This window comes from Tasmannia lanceolata, unplaced genomic scaffold, assembly GCF_043159265.1.
Source record: "Tasmannia lanceolata isolate RefF3 unplaced genomic scaffold, GAP_Taslan_0.1 ptg000008l, whole genome shotgun sequence".
Lineage (NCBI taxonomy): Eukaryota > Viridiplantae > Streptophyta > Magnoliopsida > Canellales > Winteraceae > Tasmannia > Tasmannia lanceolata.
In genome coordinates, this window is record NW_027518685.1 from 15,891,051 (window position 1) to 15,914,516 (window position 23,466).

The window sequence follows — 23,466 nt, forward strand, 5'->3', positions numbered from 1 at the left end:
AAGAATTTAGAATCCTTGTGTTCGAGGAGTGCTGAGTACTTACGGGACTTATGTTGGTAGGCCTCATGATGAAAGTCTTAGTACCTAAACTCTTCAATGAGCATATTGCGCACATTAGATTGTTGGTTAATTTTACTTATTTTGGATGATGAGAGTTTGCATAAGGTTCAAACATTTATGTATTGTGATCACTTTATGAGCTATTGTGATCACATTTTACCAATATCGATCACATTCATGGCATTCAATGACAAGGAACTGCCGCCAATCTACGACGTTAGAGATGGTCTCTGCATAATTTAATGGCCGAGATCTAGTTTTATTTAATCACTATTATGTTAATATCATGAGATTGATTACTATAGAAAGTCACTTTTACAAGTTAAACTTAATTGGTACAATGAAATGGTTCCATAATTTAAAAAATGAGATTATTTACACATTGAATGCTCAGCTTGTACATTGAAGAAGCCTCGGCCAATGCCATAGTATGGCTGAATGAGCAGAGATGATTGATATCTGCTTAGGAAAGTTGTTTTCCACCGAGCATTGTTTTGTTAAGGAAAACAATCATCCTACAGATAGACCCATCGCCACATGTCAGTGATCAGGGCCATATGTTGTTGACCATAAAAATTCCAGCCATTTACCTATCATGTTCTCACTTTCATTGGATGATTCTAGATCTCTGATCAATCATGATGATGATAGAGATATCTCTAAAGATGTTTTACAAAGTTTGTTTAAAAAAAGAAGCGTTACTAGATTTCTAGTTGCATAGTAGAGTTGCACATGCATGGGTCTAGCCCAATCAAATCAAGGTTGAGCCTAGGCTTGAGCCCTGTTTAGACTTTAGATAGGATAAGAGTCACTTTCTTGAAGTGCCAGGCGGTTTAGTTGCGTTGCACTTAGGGGAACTCCAGGAGATTAGAGGAGTAACGCCTCAGTCCCACCTGATTTTTGCCGTCCACTCAAAGAATAAGTAGGTAGGAGGTTTGAGATTTAGCCCAGAGACTCCCCAAATCCCATTTGCCTGTATGCTAGAATGTCCACCAGAGAATCCTTCTCAAATAGATAGAATTTTCAAAGTTCTAATTGGACGGTTTGTTCCCCTTTCAAGGAAAAATGATAAAAAAGGAAGGTTTGTGGTCCTAGAAATGAAGAGAATATGTATGGTCCATGAATATATCATATGGTTTATAAGGAAGTTCCCTGTTGTTTGGTTGGAATATTTCCTTATGTAGGACGAAAGTTTGAATTCATGGTGTTGATTATAGGTTGTTCTGAATTCAAATACTTCCATCTGTGTCATATGAAAGTGAAATGTAGTAGCAAAGTTCCATACGTCAATAAAATTAGAAAAATGGATTCAACTGTATTTGGTAGAAAAATCGGTTTATAGCATTCAATGCATGGGTGTAAAATAATGGGCCCCACCCATGCATGGGCTTGGGTGGAGGAGATTTGTGGAACCCAGTAAAAAACATGAGGTAAAATCGTGGGCCCCACCCTCTGCCCATGCATGGGTGTATCAAAACATGTATTGTAAAATGATGGGCCCCACCCGGGCTACGAACGGGGTGTACCACCATAGAAATTTCCTTGGAAAATGATTTCTAATAAGAAATTTCCTTGGAGATAAAACGAATAAGAAAGGAAAGAAGCAGAGTTAGTATGTGTGTTACTATATTAGAAAAATAGTTAAAACACATGTTAAAGAATTTATGAAAAGGGAGTGCAGTCAGATTCCAATAAACAGACAAATTTTTGTGCTTTCATTGTTGATGATACTGACTAAGAGAATAGATGCCCATCTATTGTTTTACACTTAGTTTTGTGTCAATTCATTAAATCACGGGGCCCTTGCAAAACCACAAATTGCAACATCAGTTAGATTATGTTGGACAGCTGAGAGAACAAAATCCAGGGGGGCTTGTCTTAACCAGACAAAATCAAATAAATAAAAAAATACAAAAGGAAAATGCTTAGTTTTTAAATGATGGAAATGGGGATAGAAATGGGTTTTTCTTTCTTTATCATTTATCAGTAAGTAAAGTAAGTGAAGTCCATGCCAGCTATTTGCAAGAGACAAAGCAGAGAGACAAAGATATTATTGCAGGACAGGTGCTTTTGTTATTCTAGTACATTTTACAGATGTTGCTGCCATTACTCTCTGTTGGTTTTTGAAGTGGCTTTCTTCTTTTTTTACTGTACATTTTACAGATGTTGCTGCCATTACTTTCTGTTGGTTTTTGAAGTGGCTTTCTTCTTTTTTTACTCTGTGATTATGGATTAGAAAATCTCTCTCTCTCTCTCTCTCTCTCTCTCTCTCTCTCTCTCTCTCTCTCTCTCTCTCTCTCTCTCTCTCTCTCTGGAAAGAAATAATAAAAGTATAAAACGAACACCTCGACCGGGTTCTAGTTGGAGTCCGAGTTTTGAAATACTAAAAAAGAATTAAGTTAAATGGAATGCGAACATAATTTTAAAAAAAAAAAAAAAAACCTCTTGCAAAATAAGCTTCAAACCTCAATGATAGAACCACATTCAAAGATTTCCCTCTAACGACATTATAAGATAATGGATAATTAAGAGCAATTGGTTACATTATTAGCAAACAAAAGAATATACAAATAGAACATTCCCAAAAGGACTTGTCTGTAGACACCCACCACTAAACCCTTAATGGAATATGTCAAAGCAAATTTTCTTTGAAAATGGGGACCTATTCCATTTAATTCGTAGTAATAATCTGCGGGCCTAATGTGATCTACTTGGCCATAAGTGATGGGAATAGTGAGCAAAGCACAAGTCACAATGCACCCATGAGATTAAGGTGGTTCGACAAATTGTCTACATCCACAAGAGAGAAATTTATCTTCTGCTATGCGCAACAAGCATAAGAGAATACAAAGAGTTTGATTGCAATCTCATAAAGCTCTGTTCACTTCTTTTCTCTGGTGCTGTTTTTCCTAGAAAACAGTCTTTTTTTTCCCCGACAAGACCTTGACAAGACAGAATTTCTGTGTTCACGTCTTTTCCAGGGAAAAATATTATCAGATGTGGAATTTCTTATTTAAAAGCTGAAAATGACATGGAAATTGACTTTTTTCCTCTTACTCGAGATTTATTTCCGATTAAATTTATCGGAAAGAAGCTTTCCAAGGAAAACGAAACCTTTTCCTTGACAGTTTCCCTAGATTCCTTTTCCTTCTGCCACGTGACCCGGAAAGGAAAGGAAAACGAAATCCTTTCCTTTCCTTTCCGGGGAAAAGAAGTGAACAGAGCCTAACGTAATCCTTACCGGGCTCAATGCTCACAAATTGAACTATCTAATACTAGAGACCTCTCAAAACGACTAAGACAGACTAAGATACCCGGAAGAGGATGCCAAAACGATGACTCTAGTCAACTAAGATAAGCCCCACTTGTCTCCAATATAATGGGAGACTAGATACAATCCCCACACCATCTTAAAGAAAAGTTAACAGGTAATAAACTATATAAGAAAAGGAAAAGAAGAAAACAAGAACAAAGAGAAAAGAAAGCTTTCCACATTATCCCTTTAGCAATATATTAAAGAGGGGAGATAGTGGTAACTTTGGAAATTTAGTATTCTCTTTAGCATCCCATGCGAGAAACAAGACTTTCTCAACCACCCCGTAATACCTCTCTTAGTGGAGATGATAATGAGAACCAAATAAAAAATAAGCAACTACCAATTACTTATACATTATAATTTCTCTAAAAAAAAATTTAAAAAAAAAGTAAAACTAAGTCTTGGTGACCAAAGCAACCATTGGACAGAAATTTTCAAGATTATTAAAATAATTAAGAGCAAATGCAATACATGAATCCGGAGCTTAACCATAACTTAATCTCCGCTGTGTCTATTCGTCACGGGGGTAGAAATTATTGGATGAGCCGCTCCTGAGATTGGCTATCCTACTTGATTAAATTTATCTTGAAATTATCTTTTCCACTGTTCAAAATTTGATTTTGGTACTATTTTAACCAAGAATAAATGTCGGCATGAAGAGACGACAAGGCTATCGAACGATAAAAATAAGCCTTGAATTGCTATCCCTATGGAGAATGGCCCCATTGTTGTCAAAAGAGATTAGAGCGTAACTAAAAAAACTAGGACCGATTAGATTATTTCTATGTTCAATTACGACGAAATAGATTTCTCAAAATAATGACTCTGATTAGTGAATGCTTAGGTTTAAACCCATCTTTTTCTATTCATGTTAAGGTAGAGAATATATAAGAAGGCATTTTCACAATCACAAATTTTCAACTACATGAGGTTATTCAGTTCTCCTGATTTCTCTTGACTGAGAAATTCCATCTAGCACAAACATTTTTGCTGTTTTCAGCATGGAGATTCTATTGTTACAAGATTAACAAACTATAATAAACAAGTTCAAGACTATACTAATATTCTCTACTAGTAAACTAATAATCGTGGTGGTGATGCTTAATGACAACTGCAGATAACCGTAGATCTGGAGGTTTAACTCATGGGATGGATAGTGCAAAACAGGTTTTGTGGAATAATAAGAACCCTACCAGTTTATTAAGAATAAAATAAAACATAAGAATTGTATTTGAATCATCTAGTTTTGGGGCCTCAAATCTGATGTTGTACAAGAGATTCCAAACCCTAAAATAGACAGTGTCATTGATAATTCCACAAGGAGAAATTGGAATCAATCCAAACTAAATTCTCTGACTAATCAAAATATGGTAGTGCCATTATCAAAATATGGTAGTGTGGATATCAGCCACATATCATAATTAGATGTCTTTAGTCAGGTACATATGTATGTGCCTACATTTTTGTATAAAGAGGAGTGCAAAGGGGGCCTTTAAAAAAGAATAGACCCTAGAGTAGGATATGTCATCAGGTATAAACTATTAACTATATGAAAGGTTGTGGGTATCTTTAGTTAAAGCATACACACACTCACCCAAAGGAACTTGGAATACATTCCTTTCATTTCTTTTTTGACAACAGAATACACTAAATCCATCAACGTGAGAGACAGCAAGCACTTCCGAATCAGAATCAATTATCTAACCCCCAATTTATCTTCATTGAATCCCAGACCATTAGAAAATGCGCTACACCTCGTTTCTAAATAGGAAATTAATCGGATGTGGCCCTTTCGATACAAGATGTTGGGGGTTCCTTCTAAAAGCAAAGATCCCACATCCGAAAAGTGAAAGAATATGGATGGACTTATAAGGACTTGGGACCCCTCCCCTTAACGGCTAGCTTTTAAGAGTGAGTTCTACCCGGGTCCTAACAAGTGGTATCGGAGGTGGGGTTGGTAAATCTTGTGAGCCCTCGAGGATGGAAAAAAAATCCCTCAGGTAAGATCTCTATATAGAAATTACATGAGCTGGATTTGTGCAATATATTGGTGGGGCTTGGGAGACACATGATCCCTAGAGCACGACTCATATGAAGCCGAAGCCATGTTTACTGTGATCCATATGGTCTAACATCTTATGGCTATAATTATGCTATGGAGTTTCCTCAACTCGTGAACCTTTGGGGATTTTGTTTTCTTTTATTGGGGGTGCTTCCACATGGAGGGGGAGATTGTTGGGGCTTCCATGCGAAAGCAAAGATCCCACATCTGAAAAGCGAATGGATGTATGTGGGTGGAATTATAAAGACATTGGCACCCTCCCCCTTAACGGCTAGCTTTTAAGGGTGAGTTTGACGTGGCTCCCAACACAAGGATTTTATAATTCAAAATTGTAAAATGCTGGATTTTACAAACTAAACGCTGTATTTTATAAGTTAAAACGGGATTTTACAAGTGAAAACCCAGATTGAACATTTTTAGCTTATAAAATCCAGGGTTTATCTTGTAAAATCAGAATCCTTGATTATAAAATCCATGTATCCCAACTGCGCCATAATCTTTGTGAATATGATTAAATCACGGTCTAAAATTTCATCAGTTAATCGGTTAGGATCATGCCCAAATCGCCTCGGGTGAGTTGGACCCAGTCAAGATTGGGTTCAGTTTACTAGACAGTGAGAGAACACAAGGAGCTGCTGTTGGCACCTCTGTTTTTTTATAAAGACACCGAGAACGATGAGAAGAGGAAAAAAAACAGGGTTTTTGCTAATACCAGCTCTTGAATTAATACACTATAGTACATGAAAGAAAAGTAAAATCTTATTTAATATGAATTTACGATGAAAAAGAACCAAACAGAGATACAGCTTTAATCCATGGATCTTTCTTTCCTCCTCGCTATTTACTCTGTACAGAGATACATTCTTATGAGATAGAGAAAAAGATAAAAAAAAACAAGGTGGTTTTCTCTACTGAAAACTTCAAATCTACTCTGCTTTTTCTTCTTCCCATCTATTAATATTTTTTTTTTCATCTCTCTTCATGAAGAACAATGGCAAGCGATTCCTCTCTATGAAACCTCCTCAGCTGCTCAGCAATGAACGCATCTATTTTGCGGTTGAACTCCTCACTGCTCAGATCCTCAGAGTACGAGGCCACCGTTGGATTCTCGTCGGATTTCTCCATTTTCGGGCAGACCTCCGTCTCCGATCGCCGGAGTTCTCTCCGTATTTCCTTCCTCTTCTCCGCCTCCAAATTCTCCGATCGGCTCCTCCGGTAGGGTTTCACCGTTTCCGTATCCCTACATTTGCACTTTTCGGTATCCGTATTAATATACCTACTCTCTACGCATACGGCCTTGTCTTCGTATACGATTTCCTCCTCCGGTGGAGTATTCGCCGGAGGCGAATGTGTTTCGGTACGGATTTTGTAGCGATTCTCGCTGTTTTTGAGGAACTCGTCGTAGAGATCGGTACCGGAGGAAGTTCCGGCCGATGTCTGGCCGGATTTGGCAACGAGAGTGATGATTATGACGTTTCCGACGAAGAATACGAAGTAAGGACTGACGAGAACTACGCAGAGTTGCCGGAAATAGTCGCCGGAGATGCGGATGGCGATCGGAAGGCGAGTGGAGAACCAGGAGAGGAAGAAGAGAGCGATGCATAGCTCGAGATAGCGGAAAATGCTCGCGATCTTTCGGATCCGATTGTATCTTCTCATCGCACTCGTTTTTTCTGCTTTCACGGTATCGATCTCGAAGGAGTCCATCGCAGCAGGACAGATCGAGAGTTTTTACGTTTTTTTTTTTTTTTTCTTCGGAAGCTAGAAAGAACAGAAGAGAAATGCAAAGAAAGCGGATTTCACTCCATCATTATACTAAATTTTAATGATTTTGTTAATTTATCTTGAAAACGTTTCTCGCATAAGTAGAGAGCGGATTTCAGTCGTCTGTTTGGAGTTCCTGAGCAACGAACCGACGATTACCGCTGATTTTGAACTTTGTCTTTTGGCGATCACTCCATTGAAGTGAGATTTCGCACAAATATTACGATTTCTGCTTTGCTTTTTGCACAATTTTGCTTAACGGAGGAGAAAAAAAAATCAAACAAAAAGAAGAGCAGAAACTATGGATCTATTGAAGTGAGATTTCGCACAAATGCTACGATTTCTGCTTTGGTTTTTGCACAATTTTGCTCAACGGAGGCGGAGAAGAAAAAAATCAAAAGAAAAGAAGAACAGAAGGTATGGATCTAGACTAGAGAAGTGTTACCGATCTTTCTCCTTTTGGAATTTCTGTTTCCCGCGATTCCTCTTTTGAAATGAAAACAGAAAAAAAAAAAAAAAGGAAGAAAAGGAAAGCAGATATGAAGAGGAGAAGAAGAAAAAGGAGATCAAATCTGAGGGGGAAAAAAGGGAGGATGGATACAATCTCTCAGCTTTTTGTTTTTGATTTCTCTCTCACTCTTTCTTTGTTACGAAGAGATTTGGTTCAGGAACTGGAGCCTTTGGCCAGGGCAGTTCCTCCTTTTATAGGCGAATGGAAATTGGTTTCCTTATATTATTTTTAATCTAAATTGATTTTGTAGTACTAATGTTAAGGTGACCGAACTTAAACCAGACGCGACCAGTCTTGGACCACGCCTGTCTGTCTTTTGTACGGTGGTTAATGTGGGCCCCTCATCACATCCGCCAGCATAGCCTATAATGCCTTTTCTCCATTTAAAGATCGCCGACGAATTGCCGACCAATTAATGCTCGCCAGATATTATCCGAACCGTCTGTTAGTGGGGGGCCCACCATAATGGGGCCCACGTATTAGTAACTTCTAACGAGACAACTACAAGGAGGGCCTACCACAAAAATGCTCACCATGGGACCCGCATCTGCACAAAAGGCGGATGGCTTAGGGGTTTTGCTTGGCATTTGGGCGGACATAGCTTTGAAATCCATGAAGACTCCCAAACCACAAAAAGGTAGCATTTTGCTTGGATTTCTTAGGAATGATACCTTTTTATTTTTTTCTTCGACTTAGCTCTAAATTGGTAATGACACCCTCTACCACTACTCTAAGAGATTGACAACCAAATACTACTTACCACTATGCTTAGAGGTGAGTCCCAAACAAATCCAATGCTTGTTTGTGTTTGGTTGCGTGGGGATGGGGGTGGCTTGGAAAGTAGTGGAATAAGAAGTCAAAGGGAGGAAACAAGCATCTTGATTTGCCAAGAATAACCTCGGAAAATCAATCGTGTAAGTAGTTTTTTTGTTATGTGGCATATATTTGGTGAGTAGGAGAATAAGTAGGGTGTGTCATTACAAATATAGGGAGAGGGAAGAGAGAGAAAGAACATGATCTAATGGGCCCCACTTCGATTGGATGATTGCCATGAGAAGATAAACCTTTGATTCTTGAAGGAATTAATCATACGTATGAGATATTTGTTTGGCATGGGACCAAGAATGCATCTCCCATGTGGGGCCCAATATTCACAATGAAGATTTAATCCTAACTGTGGCATCAGCGGCCCAAATTCAACAATAAGAAGCCGGACCCATCAGTGTGGAATATATGATGTACGGTTAGTAGCCTGCGAGCACTGTGATCACGTGACACTGCTACATAGCAGCATCACGAGAGAGACAGAGAGAAAGAGAGACGAGTTATTGACGAGTAGACTCGGCGAGCCGGAAACATGGGAAAAGCCGGGTCTGCCGTTTTCCCCCGATCAATCAAAACATGTTTCAGAGAGTGTCAGACACGCGATCGGGTCCGTATAATTAAACAAATCCCCACTTGCGTTTTCTTTTAATCTTTATTATTTATACAGGGAGTTGATATTTTCACCCCTCTGCAGTACGCATTCGCCTCTTGATAACGTGATTTGACGTCAAAAAGTGTTAAAGTTGTCCACTATTCACGTATAATGGGGCGAATGCGTACTGCAGAGGGGTGAAAATATCATTCCCTCGTTGAGGCGATTCGACGCCTCTCGTTTCTATTTTTTAAAATCCTCGGGCCACGAACGCCGGAGAGCTTTGCTTTCTCTGCCGATAATAATGCATTAAATTAATCTATTATTGTATCTGTTTATTTATTTTTTATTAAAAATACAGATAAAACAAAAGGTAGACATGGATCGTAGTCTTATCACGCCGATTTTTTACCTCCTTATCACTTTAATCGTAGCTGGTAGAGACGCACAACGTGGCACGTGGGCTCCCTCGTGTCATACAGGTTAGGTTTTCCTTTTTATTCCTTTTTACTCTTGAGTTGTCTGAGTGGTCTTTCAGAAATGCCCTTTCGTTCTTCCTTATTACACAAAATGCCACTATTGCTACTGACCTTGTAGTTGCTCGTTCTCTCTCAGATATCATTTCTACATGTAATCAGCGAACATTCGGTGTATATTCGTTCCATATCAACAGGTCCATGAACGTGCCCACACCATGGCCCTAGACTTGACCAGATGGGGTGTCTCTATCAAACTGATCAGCAGCCTCCTTGCTGGGGTCTAGAGAAAAAGTCTAATGGATATCGATTATAGAATAGCCCTTTGACTAGGAGTTTATTCCCTTTAATGGGTGTAAAATGGCTGGCCCTACTCACCAAAAACTTGAGTCGTAAAATGGTGGGCGACACCTTACGCCGGGGTTTGGGTCAAGATTGTGGGCCCCGCCATATCAAAACATGAAATGTAGTGCATTTGTATAAAATGGTAGACCCCACGACATCAGAACATGGGGTGTAAAATGGTGTGCCGCAACCACACTATGCGTGAGGATCAAACAAAGCCAGGGAAAAAAGTTTCAAGTTCTAATAGGTTTACAATTTTCCTTGAAAATAGAGAAATTTTTTTAATTTATAAAATAGTTTTCATGGAATGTGAGTTTTGAAAATGCTAGAAATTTTATTTTTGATTGAAAAAAATTACCAACAACAAATTTCAAAGGTGTAGAATTTTCTATGAAATTATTTTATATTTCCTCCCTCACCACCTCTAACTGTTTCTGTGAGAATGGTTCACTGCTTAAGGATAAATTTACCATCTTTAGTGTTTTTCTTTGCCTTTAAACTCAACGAATAACGTTAATGGGGGCATTTTATCTGTCAGATGGGGGGGGGGAGGGGTAAGTGGGTAACGTATGGGCGTAGTGGCGGATTGAATTGAGGCGGCAAAAATAAGCAACAGATGGCTTGTTGTAGAGATATCAACAGGTGACTCTCTCATAGAAGGTCAGAACCATCTCGATCGAGATGACAGACCCATTCTTTGTACTATCAATAGGATCAATTATAACAAGTCACACACTCATATTCCAGAAATACTGAAACAACGGAATTCCACGGTCGAACTACCGGAATAGCCTAGAAATCTGATCCCTAAGTAATTCATTTTTGATTGAAAACCAGGACTTCATGGTTCTTATGAACCTAACTCATTGAAATTCCATCCAGTAAAACGGAAGAATTATAAATCTCCAAAATAATAGATAGGAATATCGCAAACAGAGCCATTGCGACACCAGTCAAAGGAGTAGTTCCCAAACCATTTCATAGAAGTTCATTGATATCTTCTTTTTATAAAGCAAATCGACTTCGATTCTTGAATAATCCACATCACTTCTGGTTCTATTGTAACAAAAGATTCCCCACCCGTTCCATTGATATGGACACATCTAAGATCACCAGATGCTCGGGAGTTCCTCTATTCAATCATTTTCCTTCTTCTTGTTGCTGGATATCTCGTTCGTACTAGTGGACGTTCTCTAAAAAGCAACAATAGGCAACCAAATTTTATTTCAATAATAATCAAAACGTTTTACAATGATGCCTATTTATAGGCTTTTGAAAAGACTAATCCTAATCCTAATCATACGTTAATTAATTTCCTACTCTAAAGAAACTTCCCAAAACAATAAAACTCCTAACCTCAATCAAATTCCTAAAAATTCTCTAACTAAATCTATATAAAAGTGAAACTATTAACTAATTCCTTTTCTTGGACATCACATCTAAAGAAAATTGCTAAGATTACTTAAAGCATTGCTAAAATTACTTAAAGCAAATCTTAAATAAAATCAAACTAAAATAGGACTCTCTTGAAGATTAGTAATCAACGTGGACCGTTGATTTGAGCGCCGCATAATATCTTCTGATTAGAGGGATTCTGACGGTCCGATCAAGTTTCTAATGAACTTGATCGTTGATCTTCTTGAGTGCGCAAGATGCACCTGCATCAGGGGGGATGATATCATTCCCTAAAAGTGAATAACAAAAGGAAAATGTATTATAGATGAACAATTTCAACAAGGCAAACAACAATGGCCATAGATATCAATGATTCAATTCTAGCGATCTATTTATGGGTCTCAAATGGGGATTTTTATGTGTAATCCAGACTGTGGATCTTCTAGACAATTATGAGCCGGCCCGCATGGTCCTGGCCCACCCAGACCGAACATCCAATCCGTACAAGGAGCATGACTACGAAAAATGGATAGCGTATCTTTGGTGGGTGAAACCCTATAGTAAGGTTTAATTAATGAATTAACAGTCTAGCTAAGATCATTTGATTAAGGTGAAGTCAACAGCAATGTAGGCCTGATTCGTTGCCAGCTGGATTAATGGATGCAACCATTAATCCAAATGCGGGCCCAAAAATGTGGCTGTTAGGAAAGAGCCTAACAACCACCATCCTTTTGTCATTTTTCATATTTTTTTATGGCAAGTCAGACAGTTTCATTGACTATATTCCTCGAGGATAAGAGACGTAGTACTGTAATTAACTGAAATTGTAAGGGCATTTATGGATCTCTCTTATCTCTTATTTTATGTCTATTACATGGCTCTTCTTATGATTGAAGGAATGATTTGGTGGCTTAACTGTTGTTTTATTGTTGAAATTATGGATTAGAAAGGGGAGGTGATTAGATGGAGAAAAGGGTGGTTAGTTTGGTATAAGGTTTGGAATTTGGGACCTTTCACTCGTAGATTTCAAGGGTTTTCATGATACAATGATAGGACATGGGGCTTAGTTCTTTTATCTATATTTATATATAGCGCCTTTGTAAGAAAATCTCTAGGGCTTTTCATCTCTCTTTCTAGTTTCAATCATTAGGCTTTTCTTGATGGTTGTATGCTTGAAAACATCAAATTAATCAAAAAGCTAATCAAAGTGTTATCAATTAACTGCTAATATGATTTTAAAGGGTTTAAGCTAAGGAGAAATCCTCTTGGGGTCTGTTTGGATTGCAAGAAAACATTTCTAATGGAAAAGTTTTTCTTGTGAAACACTTTTCTTTCAACAATATAGAGGGAAATACATAATTATGGTTAATTTAGAGTGTTGGGACCCAGGTAGAACTCACCCATAAAAACTAGCCGTCAAGGGGAGGGTGCCCAAGTCTTTATAAGCCCTTCCACATAGATCCATTCTCTTTTCCGATATGGGATCTTTGCTTTTCATGTTGAACCCCAATACTCTCTCCCTCCACTCACCCATAAAAGCTAGCTGTTAAAAGGAGGGTGCCCAAGTTTTTATAAGCCCTTCCACATCCATTCACTTTTCCAATGTGGGATCTGTGGTTTTCGCTTGGAACCCCCGATATAGAGGGTTATTATCATTTATTGAAGGTCGTCTCTCTAAGTGAAAATTAAACGGGCTTTGTTCAAGTTATCTATTCCGGTGTGTAAAAAATGTAGGAAATTTTAGAAATATTTTCCCTATCTAAGCTTTTCAAGAAAATTTCTACCATCCAAATAGGGCCTTAGACATGCGAGCCCATGTGTGTATGCTGAGCATACAATTCAGAAAAGTTGCATGTTTTTGTAAACACTTATTTCTATTGTATCCATATTCTTTTTTCAAAATAAGACCCAATAAAAAGCATGAAATGGTGGTTAGGCACATATAATTGGTCGATTAGGATGAGAGTTCAGTTTCACTACCATGTTTTTTCAATAGTTTTGAATACCTTACTAGTATATAAGAAACCGAATAATTTATGGTTTTTAAAAGCTTGAAATGGGACATCAAAAACTTAAGTTTCTTTAAAAGAATTTTCAACATATTCATCCATGGGAGGACGTACACACGTGTATGAGCAATTAGCGCGTGCGTGCGCGTGTGTGTGAGAGAGAGAGAGAGAGAGATTTTGTCAAACTTTATATATATATACAACATAGTCATTAGTATAAAGACTAGTAGATAACTATAACAAATCCATGCATATAATACTTAACCCATGGAAAGCCAAAAGTGGGATCAGAACTCGAGGTTACCCACCCAAACCCCAAAAGGAAAAAGTTAACTAAAAAACAAGGCCATCGCGATGCTTTAGGCACCTTATTAGTGAAAAAGTAAGTTGGAGAGACATTAGGTAAGGAAAGATTAGGATTTTGTTATATAAAATATGAAAGGGATCCGATGATCTAATTAAGAGCCTTTTTGAACCATGTTCTTCCCCGATTTCTACACCTAATTGTTATTTTTTCTTATCTGTCACTCTTACTAGTTCTTTTAAAAAACTTTACTGTAATGGTTCTTCTTTTTCTTTGCACCGGTGACTATGGTCCAGTACATGTGGAACACTACTAAGTGTGCATTTGGATTGCCAGAATCAGGTGTTGGAATCGGCGTCTTCTTTCGATTCTGCTTAATTCCAGAGTTTGGTTTAAATAAATGAACGGAATAGATGAGGAAAAAATACTAGAATTTTTCCCACCAATGAGGTGGTAGTTTGATCGCACCTTGTTCATAATTAAATTTTTATTGTTTTTTTGTTTGAAAAAAAAATCAATCAATTTATAGGGGAATTAAAATACGAAACGGAATAGGATGCCGATTCTGATTCCTAATTTAGGTGATCCAAACGCACTAGCGGAGTAGGACCCATTGGTGGAAAATTGAATTCAAAGAAGACTTTCAACAGTTGGTCATTTCACTTTTTGTTTTCAAATATTTATTTGTAATCCTTTATTTTTCTAGTAATGTGGGTGTACACTAACATAATCTTCACCGTACACGTGGCAACTGATGGATAAGATTGAAACCATTACAAATATTTATTTGTAAGCCATTATTTTTCCAGTTATACATTCAATGAAAGGGGAATGGAAAAAAGGCAGTTCTAGCATTTATTCCAGACTATTATTGCTACTTTTGTTCAAGAATATGTTCTTAGAATTATAGGACGAAATAAAATAAAAATATAAAAATTCTCTTGCTAGTGGTATATGTTAAATGTTTTTTAAATAATATTTTTCTTATCGCTTGCTAAAAAGCTGAAAACAAAACTTAGGCTTTAATATTTTATTTTAAATTTTTGCCTTTTTTTTTGTTTTTGTTTTTATTTTTAGTGATTGACGGAGGACTTGTCGGGAAGGAAGACTACATATCAAAATTCTCTGAGTACACAATGGTAATGACACTATAATTTGAGGGTCCCCTACCTCTACTATATAGCAGTGGTGGGACCCATATCCCATTTTCAATTTGGGGAAAAGAGGAGAGAGAGATAGACACATGAGGAGTCGATTTAAGATATTTGGGGGTCGATTTATCACTCCCCTTTCAATTTTTATGAAGTGGAAATTTCTTCGCTCAATCTCCGTTTTCTTCGTATACTTGATAATGACACTCCTCTATTTATTTTCTAATAAGATGTTATATGTTCTACTAATTATCAAAGGGTTTAATAAATTCAGGATTGACATTATCAAAACAAGGGAATGTGGGTCTGTAGTTCAATTGGTCGTGGCTTTGTAACTACACCTTGAGATGTAGTTTCAACCCAGCCTAGTATTCCTACAAAAGAAGATGTAAATATCTTTTTCCAATGAAAAGCAATTCATAAAAAACTTGAACTTCATTTATTTTGCTAATTAAGGATTTACAGGCAAAATTCTTCATGACACTATGACAAGCTCCTATTTTGAGAAGCACAGGAGAAATTTGGTGTATCCACCTACATGATGTTACCATGGTCCTAATCTTCATCATGAAATCGTAAGTTAACATGAGTGTGAACAACTCTTCATTTTTTTCAAACTAACCACATCACTTGATGCCCGGCCTGGCCGTCCAGCGCGTAAGCCTCTGGGCTATCCAGTCCGGCCAAAATCTGGATCAGAAGTCTGGCCGGCCAAACCTCATGGGCGTCATGGCCGGGCAGATCTCCTGGGCGCCACGGCGAGGCCGGGCAGATCCTTTGTCGCCTAGTGATTGCGATATATCCTGTCCGGCTTAGGCTGTGGCATATCCTGTCCGGCTTAGGCGCTGGACGGCCAGGCCGGGCACTTGATCATTGTGATATTCATGCGGGCCTACTAAACGAACGGTCGAATCATTCTTTTCTACCATGTGGGTGGGCTCGAATTAGGCTTCTCATTCATTTCTCATAATAAATCTTCATAGTATCCCCCTTAATATCTGGATGGGAAATACTAAAAGGATGGTTAATGTTGGTTTAATTCAGCTACCTTTTGATATGGGGAGCCTCGCCAATGGTACAAATCTCCCTACCAAACTTTCATGAGCTAGTGATTGTGAAGAATGAAATGGATGTCATATAAGTAGAATGTTTTAGGAATTGAGAGCTCTCATAAGCTGCTATTAATGTACAATTTTTTCATAAATTATGAATTCCTTTGAGTGCCCATAGTGGGCCTACCTTCAATTGATCTGAACCATTCACTCGATAGAACTTGCATTGGATCTATTATGGACTGTCAAAAGCTATATGCAAGTAATGGGTCACATTCAAGTTCAACAGACAAACACTATACATTACTGGTATTAATTATTTTTTTTTTAGGATAAGGAGATCAAATGAACGGTTCAGATCAATCAAAGGTGGGCCCCTTATGTTGCAGCTTAAATAACCAAAATACAAATAAGAGAACAACTAATATTATCTCCCAAGGAAAATATTCACCGAAGAAAGAACAGGATTTCCGGGATTCCCGCGCGGTTGGACACGTAATCAGAATCCATTAACTGGGCCCACTCAAACCTTTTTCTATTTCTTAGGCGGCAAGTCTATGCCACGTCATATTTCCTCCAAATTTCACTTTTTCTTTTTTTAAAAGAAAAATGCAGGTTTGTCTTCCAATGCCCCCACCAATAATGTAGCTTCATTTTTCTCCGGATGCCACGTGGCACGTAGGGCCCATCTCTGTAACTCTTCTTTTTCCCAAATAGTCCGATGGGACTTTTGCCTTTTATAGATTCGTCTGTACTTTTGATTCCGATAATGTATGCTTTGATACCGTAGATGAAAAATGCCAAGGACATTCGCGCGAATGATTCTTGTATGACACAAGCTGACTAAAATACTTGATTTAGTTCAAGAAATAGAATACGATTCTGAAAACATGTGTGCTCTTTCCATAGAATTCAAAGAGAAATAATAGAGTTACACTAGATCATAGCACATTGTATGATAGAATGATCACCGTTAGATTATGACGATCCGGCGATGATCCTAAAATCTTATCCAAGAATTTCTATCGCAGTGGAGAACCCCAATTAGAATCTGATGATCACCAATTGATCCAATCATCCACTTGATGACATGAATTCACTAAAGTGTGGTGGCCCGGGGAAGAAAAGGGAGCTAATATATCACTTCCCTTTTTAGCATATATATATATTCTCTCTATCACATCTTCAAAGGGGGGAGAGTTCTATAATTTAGGTTATCTGAAAGCAAAAAAGCCAAGGAAGAAGAAAGGAGAAAAGCGGAGCTTTGGTGGAAATTGCTTTTTCTAGAAGCTCAATTATGGCGCAAGTGACACTTTGGATTCTTGCACTGTTCTGAGAACTCATCTCTAACCCAATGATTACACTGTGGTTGCGGTTCTATGTGGGTGCCTTTTGGATGCTAATGAGACTTTCTTGCCTGTAAAGGTCCAAGTGGAGATAAAGCCTAAAACGAGGTTGATTATATCTTCAGCCTCTTGTTTTCATGGGATTTGTGGGCTTTCAGGGTCCCCTTAAGATAGAAGGAATTATGGTATGAAAAGTCTTGAGTAGCATATGAGTAGCTTAATCCGGGAACACCGACATGACATTAGAATGATCCAGACCCTTCATTTGGTCAGGCCGGTGGAGATGATCCAAATTGTTTAATTAATGATTTGCAAGTGGACGGCTAAGAAAAATGAGCCATCATCTACTGGCAAATTCTTTGAAAATATTTAGAAATATATAGTTTGATAATCTCAGTTTTTTTTTTTTTTTTAAATAGTATGATTTAAATTAGAAGGGAGAGAAAAACCTCCAAGACCAAGATGGTCAAAAATACCAAAGAAAAGAAAGCAATAAAAGAAAATACAAAACTTCAAGGAGGAAGATGATCAAATATCTCCAACCTCGCCTTATTAACTCCGTCTCTGGCTAGCCGATTTGCTTCACTATTTGCAGAACGACGGGCATGATTAAACCTGATAAGATGACCATCTAGCGGTCATGAATCTCATAGATCAATTCTTCGAATCTCCAAGGATGGGAGCGACTTCCATCCATCCATCTAATGACATTTAAAGAGTCACTCTCCACTATTAGTCTGTCCGAGATGTTATCTTCAATCATCCCAATACCTTGAAAGATTGCTCTAACTTCTGACTAGTTGGAGTCTTTCACCCCAATTGGACCGGAAAAAATCCATTTAGTCTCTTTGCACTCATCTCTAAGGTGGCCTCTCACCCCTGCCGAGCCAACCTAGGTCGGGAGGTACCCAAGGAGGTGAAATGGCTTCCACCCTATCTGTCTCTGAACATATTTCCATCTAGCACCCGTTAAGATTAGATGAAGAATAAAATTTGAAGGATGGGAGTACTCTCACCCAGAAAATCACGATGGAAATAATCTTTGTGTGAATGAATAGAGGTCCTTTGGAGAGACTTTTAAACAATCTGGCATTTCTCTCCTTCCATAGAAACCATATAGTGGTTAGCATCTCCACTCTCCGTTAAAATCCTTCCTTTTGAAGGCCATGGTACTGAGTACCAGCTTTCCATAAGATCTGCCAATTGATGAGGGAAAACCCATGACATCCCAAACTTTCCAAGAATGCGACACCAAACCTCCCTAGAAAAAGAATAGTGCATGGCAAGTGATAAACAATTTCCCCATCTCTCACACATAAGGGGCGGTGATCTGTGATCCACATTTGGCGGTTACGAAGATGGTCCACTAAACTTTGGCCGGGGGAGAGATATGAGAACTAAATGCAAAATGGGAGAAGAAAGACTTTATGCTGAAGATGCCAGACGTGCTCCAGACCCAAACCCTTTTATCACTGCCAGTTTGATAATCTCAGTATGCACGTTGGTCGAAGCTTTTCAATGACTTGTGCTTTTGGGCAGTGGATTCTTCAGGCTATTGGCTTGGTAAGACACTAAAATTCATATGTCCAACTTGTGAAACAACCAATTACTCCAAAAGCTTAAGCTCTTAGAGCTGGTATTATTTAAGCCATAGTTTTAGAACTCCCCCGAGTCGACACCCTTTTTCCTTGGTTGTTTTCCACGTTTCGCTTTATAGAGTCAATAAACTCGCTTGATTTTCCCGATTTATGACTTCGTCAACCGAGTACTCAGCCACGTCAACTGAATTCTTGGCCGCGTCCGCACCGAGTCGACAAGGATTTTTTTTCAACCGCGTTCCGGACCGCATCCACGTTTTTAAACACTAATTTAATCATTTATACTCCAACACTCCTCCTCCCTTGTGGCCCACCGTGAGGCAATAGCTCTGGTACCATGTAAAATACCCAATTACTCCAAAAGCTTAAGCTGTTAAGAGTAGGTGTATTTCATCATTTATACTTCTCCTCAACTCATATGCCCTTCTCTCTGACTGCTATTGGTTTGCATGAACAGCTCTACTTATATATAGATAAGCTTAGCGATTGATATTGATATCTTTATTTGTTAAAGTATAAAAGATTAAATAATGCCTTTTCCAATGACTTAAGCCTTTGGAGTAACTATAGTTTAACATGGTATGAGTTCGAACCTCCTTAATATTAAAATTTCACACGGAATGGCCAACCCATAAACGAGGGGGCCGGCCACATGTGCCCCGTGTAGGCCAACCATAAAAAGAGGGCCCAAACGTGAGGGTGAGTGTTAAAGTATAAAAGATTAATTATATAACGCCTTCTCCACTGGCTTAAGCTTTTGGAGTAATGGTAGTTTCACATTATTGTTTATCCTTGCATGTAACTTCACCACACAACCATTGAAAATAAAATTCCATGGTGAACAAGAAAAACAAGACACCTTGCAACAATGCAGGGAGGTACGTGCATTTACGTTCACTGGCAAGCCATTCCTTATTGGCCATCATGACGTACGTGGAACATTCATCATATTGGGTATGGCACCCCACCTTCTTGACTAGCGCAAGATCAATGGAATTATATATGTAGTTCTGGAATTAAAGAGAATGGGAAGGTTTTCTTTGTTAAGATCCTAAGTGGTTTAAGGGCCTAGCCTAACACATTTCATCATTCTTGGACATCATTGCAGAACAATCAGAGTGAAGACCATCACAAAGTGGGCGCACTGCTGGTGACGTTGGTGGTGAAGCATGGTTGAATATTATGATTCTAGGGGGTGCAACTCGGGTTGGGTTGAGGCCAGCCCGAACCCGACCCGAGGAACCATTTACTCCAACCCGACCCGACTCGAGGAACCTTTTTCTCCAACCTGAAGCCGAACGACCTGAGTTTTTAAGCTTAATAAAATAAAAATAAAAAATTCAGGTTTCACTCGGGTCGGGTTGCCCAAGCCGTCAACCCAAACTCAACTTGGGTTGGGAAAACTCAACCCCACCCTACCCGACTTTTTTTCTGGTTGCACCCGACCCGAGTTGCACCCTAGATTCTAAGGTGTTTAAGCGCGACACATTGGTTAGGTACCTAACATTACTCTTTTGGTGTACCATTTGTTTCCCATTGTCTAAGGCATGATAAACCCTGTAATGATATGCACTGACATTTCTAGTCTTATCTCCCCTTAAATATGAAAGGAAGCCAAGAAAATCCTTTCAGACTTAGCACATGATTAAATTCAAAAAGCTATTCAAAAGGGTTCGGCTAGGGTTTTGTAAAAAGTTATGATATTAAAGTTTTTCTTGATTAAGAAGAGCAAAAATGTGAGGAGGCTAAATCCGTTCTTGTTTTCTCTAACGAAGAGGGAGGAAAATGTGGAAAAGGGTTATTTCTCTCTTATTTTTTTACGTTCTTGATAAACCTGGCAAACGGGTGGGCTGGGCCGAACCGGGTTTCACCCGACCCGTACGGGTCCGGGTAAAAAATGACCCTGAAATTTACGGGTCACTAATTGGTTGACCTGGACCCCACCCGTATGGCCCGGGTGGACCATCGGGTCACCCGTTTTTTTAATGAATTTTTGTTGTTTTTTTTTTTCTTATTTTTTAAAGATTTCTGTTGTTTTTATAGGGATTTGATAGCCACCTTCGCAAAAGGCTACTTCGCGCCCATCTTTGCATGACTTTTTGGCAGATTTGTCTTATTCATTGATGTGGCTGTCATCATATGCAAACCGCAAAGGATGGGCGGACGTAGCTTTCTGCAAAGGCGGCTAGCAAATCCCTTCATGATAATCATGGGGGTAAGGTCTAGGAGAAAAAATATGAAAAAGAGGCTTCAAATTAGAAAAACTACCGAAAGATGGTACCTCTATAGGAAAACTACAGAAAAACTATGGAAAAAATACATGAAAATCTAAAAACTACAAGAAAAAGGCCCAAAATAAAACATCGTTTCACCTCTCTAAGGGCACCTGTGGGCATCCGCGGGTCCACCCGGACTGGCCCAGTTTTTAAGGGCCGGGTGGACCCACGGGTCGTTTTCAAACAGATCACAAATGAGTGACCCAGACCCAGAAAATACGAGCGGGTTTCTTGCCAGGTCTACTTCTTGATATGAGATTCAAGGGCTGTTTCACTCTTGGTGATTACTCTCATAAAGAGAAGTGTATGTTAGTGTTTTAATACAAAAGTGAACTCCTTTGGTAATTTTAAAACAAAAGTGAAACTTGTTGGTAATTCAAAAAGTTTACTATTGCAGTACCCTTAATCTTCTTCGTCATTCTCTACTTTTATTAATTTTGTTGAACAATTGGAGTGTTTCCATAGTGGTTCGATTCTCTTTGATCTTACAGTTTGACAGAGATCGACAGTGTGCCGAGCTGCTGTATCCTGGAGTTAAATACGTTGGGACCTGCTGCACCGGAATTAGTTTCTATAAAGGAGCAAATTCTCCTTAAAGAGGGCGACCTAGTTTGTGCCTCATCTCGCCTCATCGAAAAGGTTACCCTAACACCATCTAATTTTTCTTTTCCCTTTTTTTACAAAAATCAGGTATGTCATATTTAAATTTTTTTGAAGAAAATCAACAGCAATGTACCATTTTAATTGAGAGGACAAGGAAAAATATTGCGATTTGTGAGTTTCAGTTAATTTGTTGTAGTGATTGTAATTTTTTCTCATAGAGAGTAGTGATCCAAACTGCAGGATTTCTCTAGTTACCCTTGGAAACCTAAGGATTTAGTGTATTGTATACCACTGAGGGGATGAGAGCGTGTCTCTTGATGGGATAAGAGAAATTGCTAGGGAGATTGTGAAAAAGAATTTTGATTATTTTGAGATTAATGAGAATTTTGGTTATTTTGATCTATTTTTAGATTAATGAGAATTTTGGTTATTTTGATCTATTTTTAGATTGATGTAGAAACCATAATAAACTTTTGTTCTTCCTAGCAGTGCATTTTAGATTAATATATGAGAAATCACTATAATCCTTTGTTCTTGATCAAACTTCATTTTTCATCTACTCGTCATGGGCACCATACTACGTAAAATACTCGTGCAATCTTTGTATTGCTGGTTTCTTATTTTTTGTGCATGATCGATCAGATAAGTTTGAGCAATTGAGCCTACCGATATGTGTTGTTGATATGAGCCGATTTCTCGTCTAAGACTGATTGTGTGTAAAGGGGAGGACATAGATCCAATGTCCATCCCATATCCTCTCATAGACATTGTCTCCATGGACTCGACAGAGGTTCTATACGAGATTGTAATGTCTCTTTCTGTTTAAATTTCTAGTAGGGGTCCGTCCTAACCCCAGCTTGCCCATAAAAACAAAAGGAGTACATCTTATTTAGGCATCCGGCCACCTAAGATGAATTAAATGAATAAGACAAAATCTGAGCATATGTGGCTGTGATGGTCCCTAGCAAATCCCAAATAATAATGAAGAGATAAATTCCACAATAGACAAATAAGAATGTTATGGGCGCTCTCTTTCCTCCTCTCTCATTCTCACTGTACAAATATGTGAGAGATGATCTAGTCCGTTCATCTGTAAGATTGTACAAAAAATTTGAACCCCAACCCAAATGAATGATCCTCACCCCTCAATCGAAATTGGGAAGTTCCAATAAAAGAGAAAGGATTGAACATTGATATTCATTCCTTCCGACCCCATTCTGATGAGATGATGAAAGCCCAAGAGAAGGGTGATCATGAAAGAGTCTCTTGGAACATAGTTTTATGGGAGCGTCTAGCAATTTCGCACAAAGCCATTTAGTGGCCCTTATGTTTCTCAAACGAGAAGAGCCAACTCATAGCTAAATTTGTCTATTCATTTAGGGCAGTGATAAATTGACCCCCATATATCTTAAATGGACCCCATATATGGCAGTGCTGAGAGAGAGAGAGAGTGAGAGAGAGAGAGGGGACAGAGAAATGGGGTCAATTTAAGATATTAGGGAGTCGATTCATCACTGCCCTTCATTTATTCATGTCACGTGGCAATTCTCCTGAGCAAAAGAGGGGTTGCAAAAGAGCTTTCGAGAAACGAATGATCAGATCGGGTGCATCTATCAAAAGCAAAGGATATAACTAGGGAAATGATTTCAGTGAGCCAAAGTTTTGATAAACATGCGCTCCCATTTTTGTCATGTAGTATTTAAATATTACGGTTCTCAAAAGGCTCTTAAAGCCCTTTAAATACTACATGACAAAAATGAGAGCGCATGTTTATCTAAACA

General features: G+C 38.5%; 1 protein-coding gene across 1 annotated transcript; it reads right to left on the reverse strand.

Annotated features, from left to right (window-relative positions):
• Positions 1-6,175: 6,175 nt before the first annotated feature.
• On the reverse strand, positions 6,176-7,898 carry LOC143883299 (tRNA-methyltransferase non-catalytic subunit trm6MTase subunit). The gene has a single exon (XM_077386645.1). It carries the CDS (start codon positions 7,143-7,145, stop codon positions 6,408-6,410), a length of 738 nt encoding a protein of 245 aa, XP_077242760.1. The 5' UTR covers positions 7,146-7,898; the 3' UTR covers positions 6,176-6,407.
• Positions 7,899-23,466: the final 15,568 nt, after the last annotated feature.

Coding starts and splice junctions, on each gene's coding strand:
- LOC143883299 (XM_077386645.1), bottom strand. CDS start 7,145: ATGGACTCCTTCGAGATCGATACCGTGAAAGCAGAAAAAACGAGTGCG.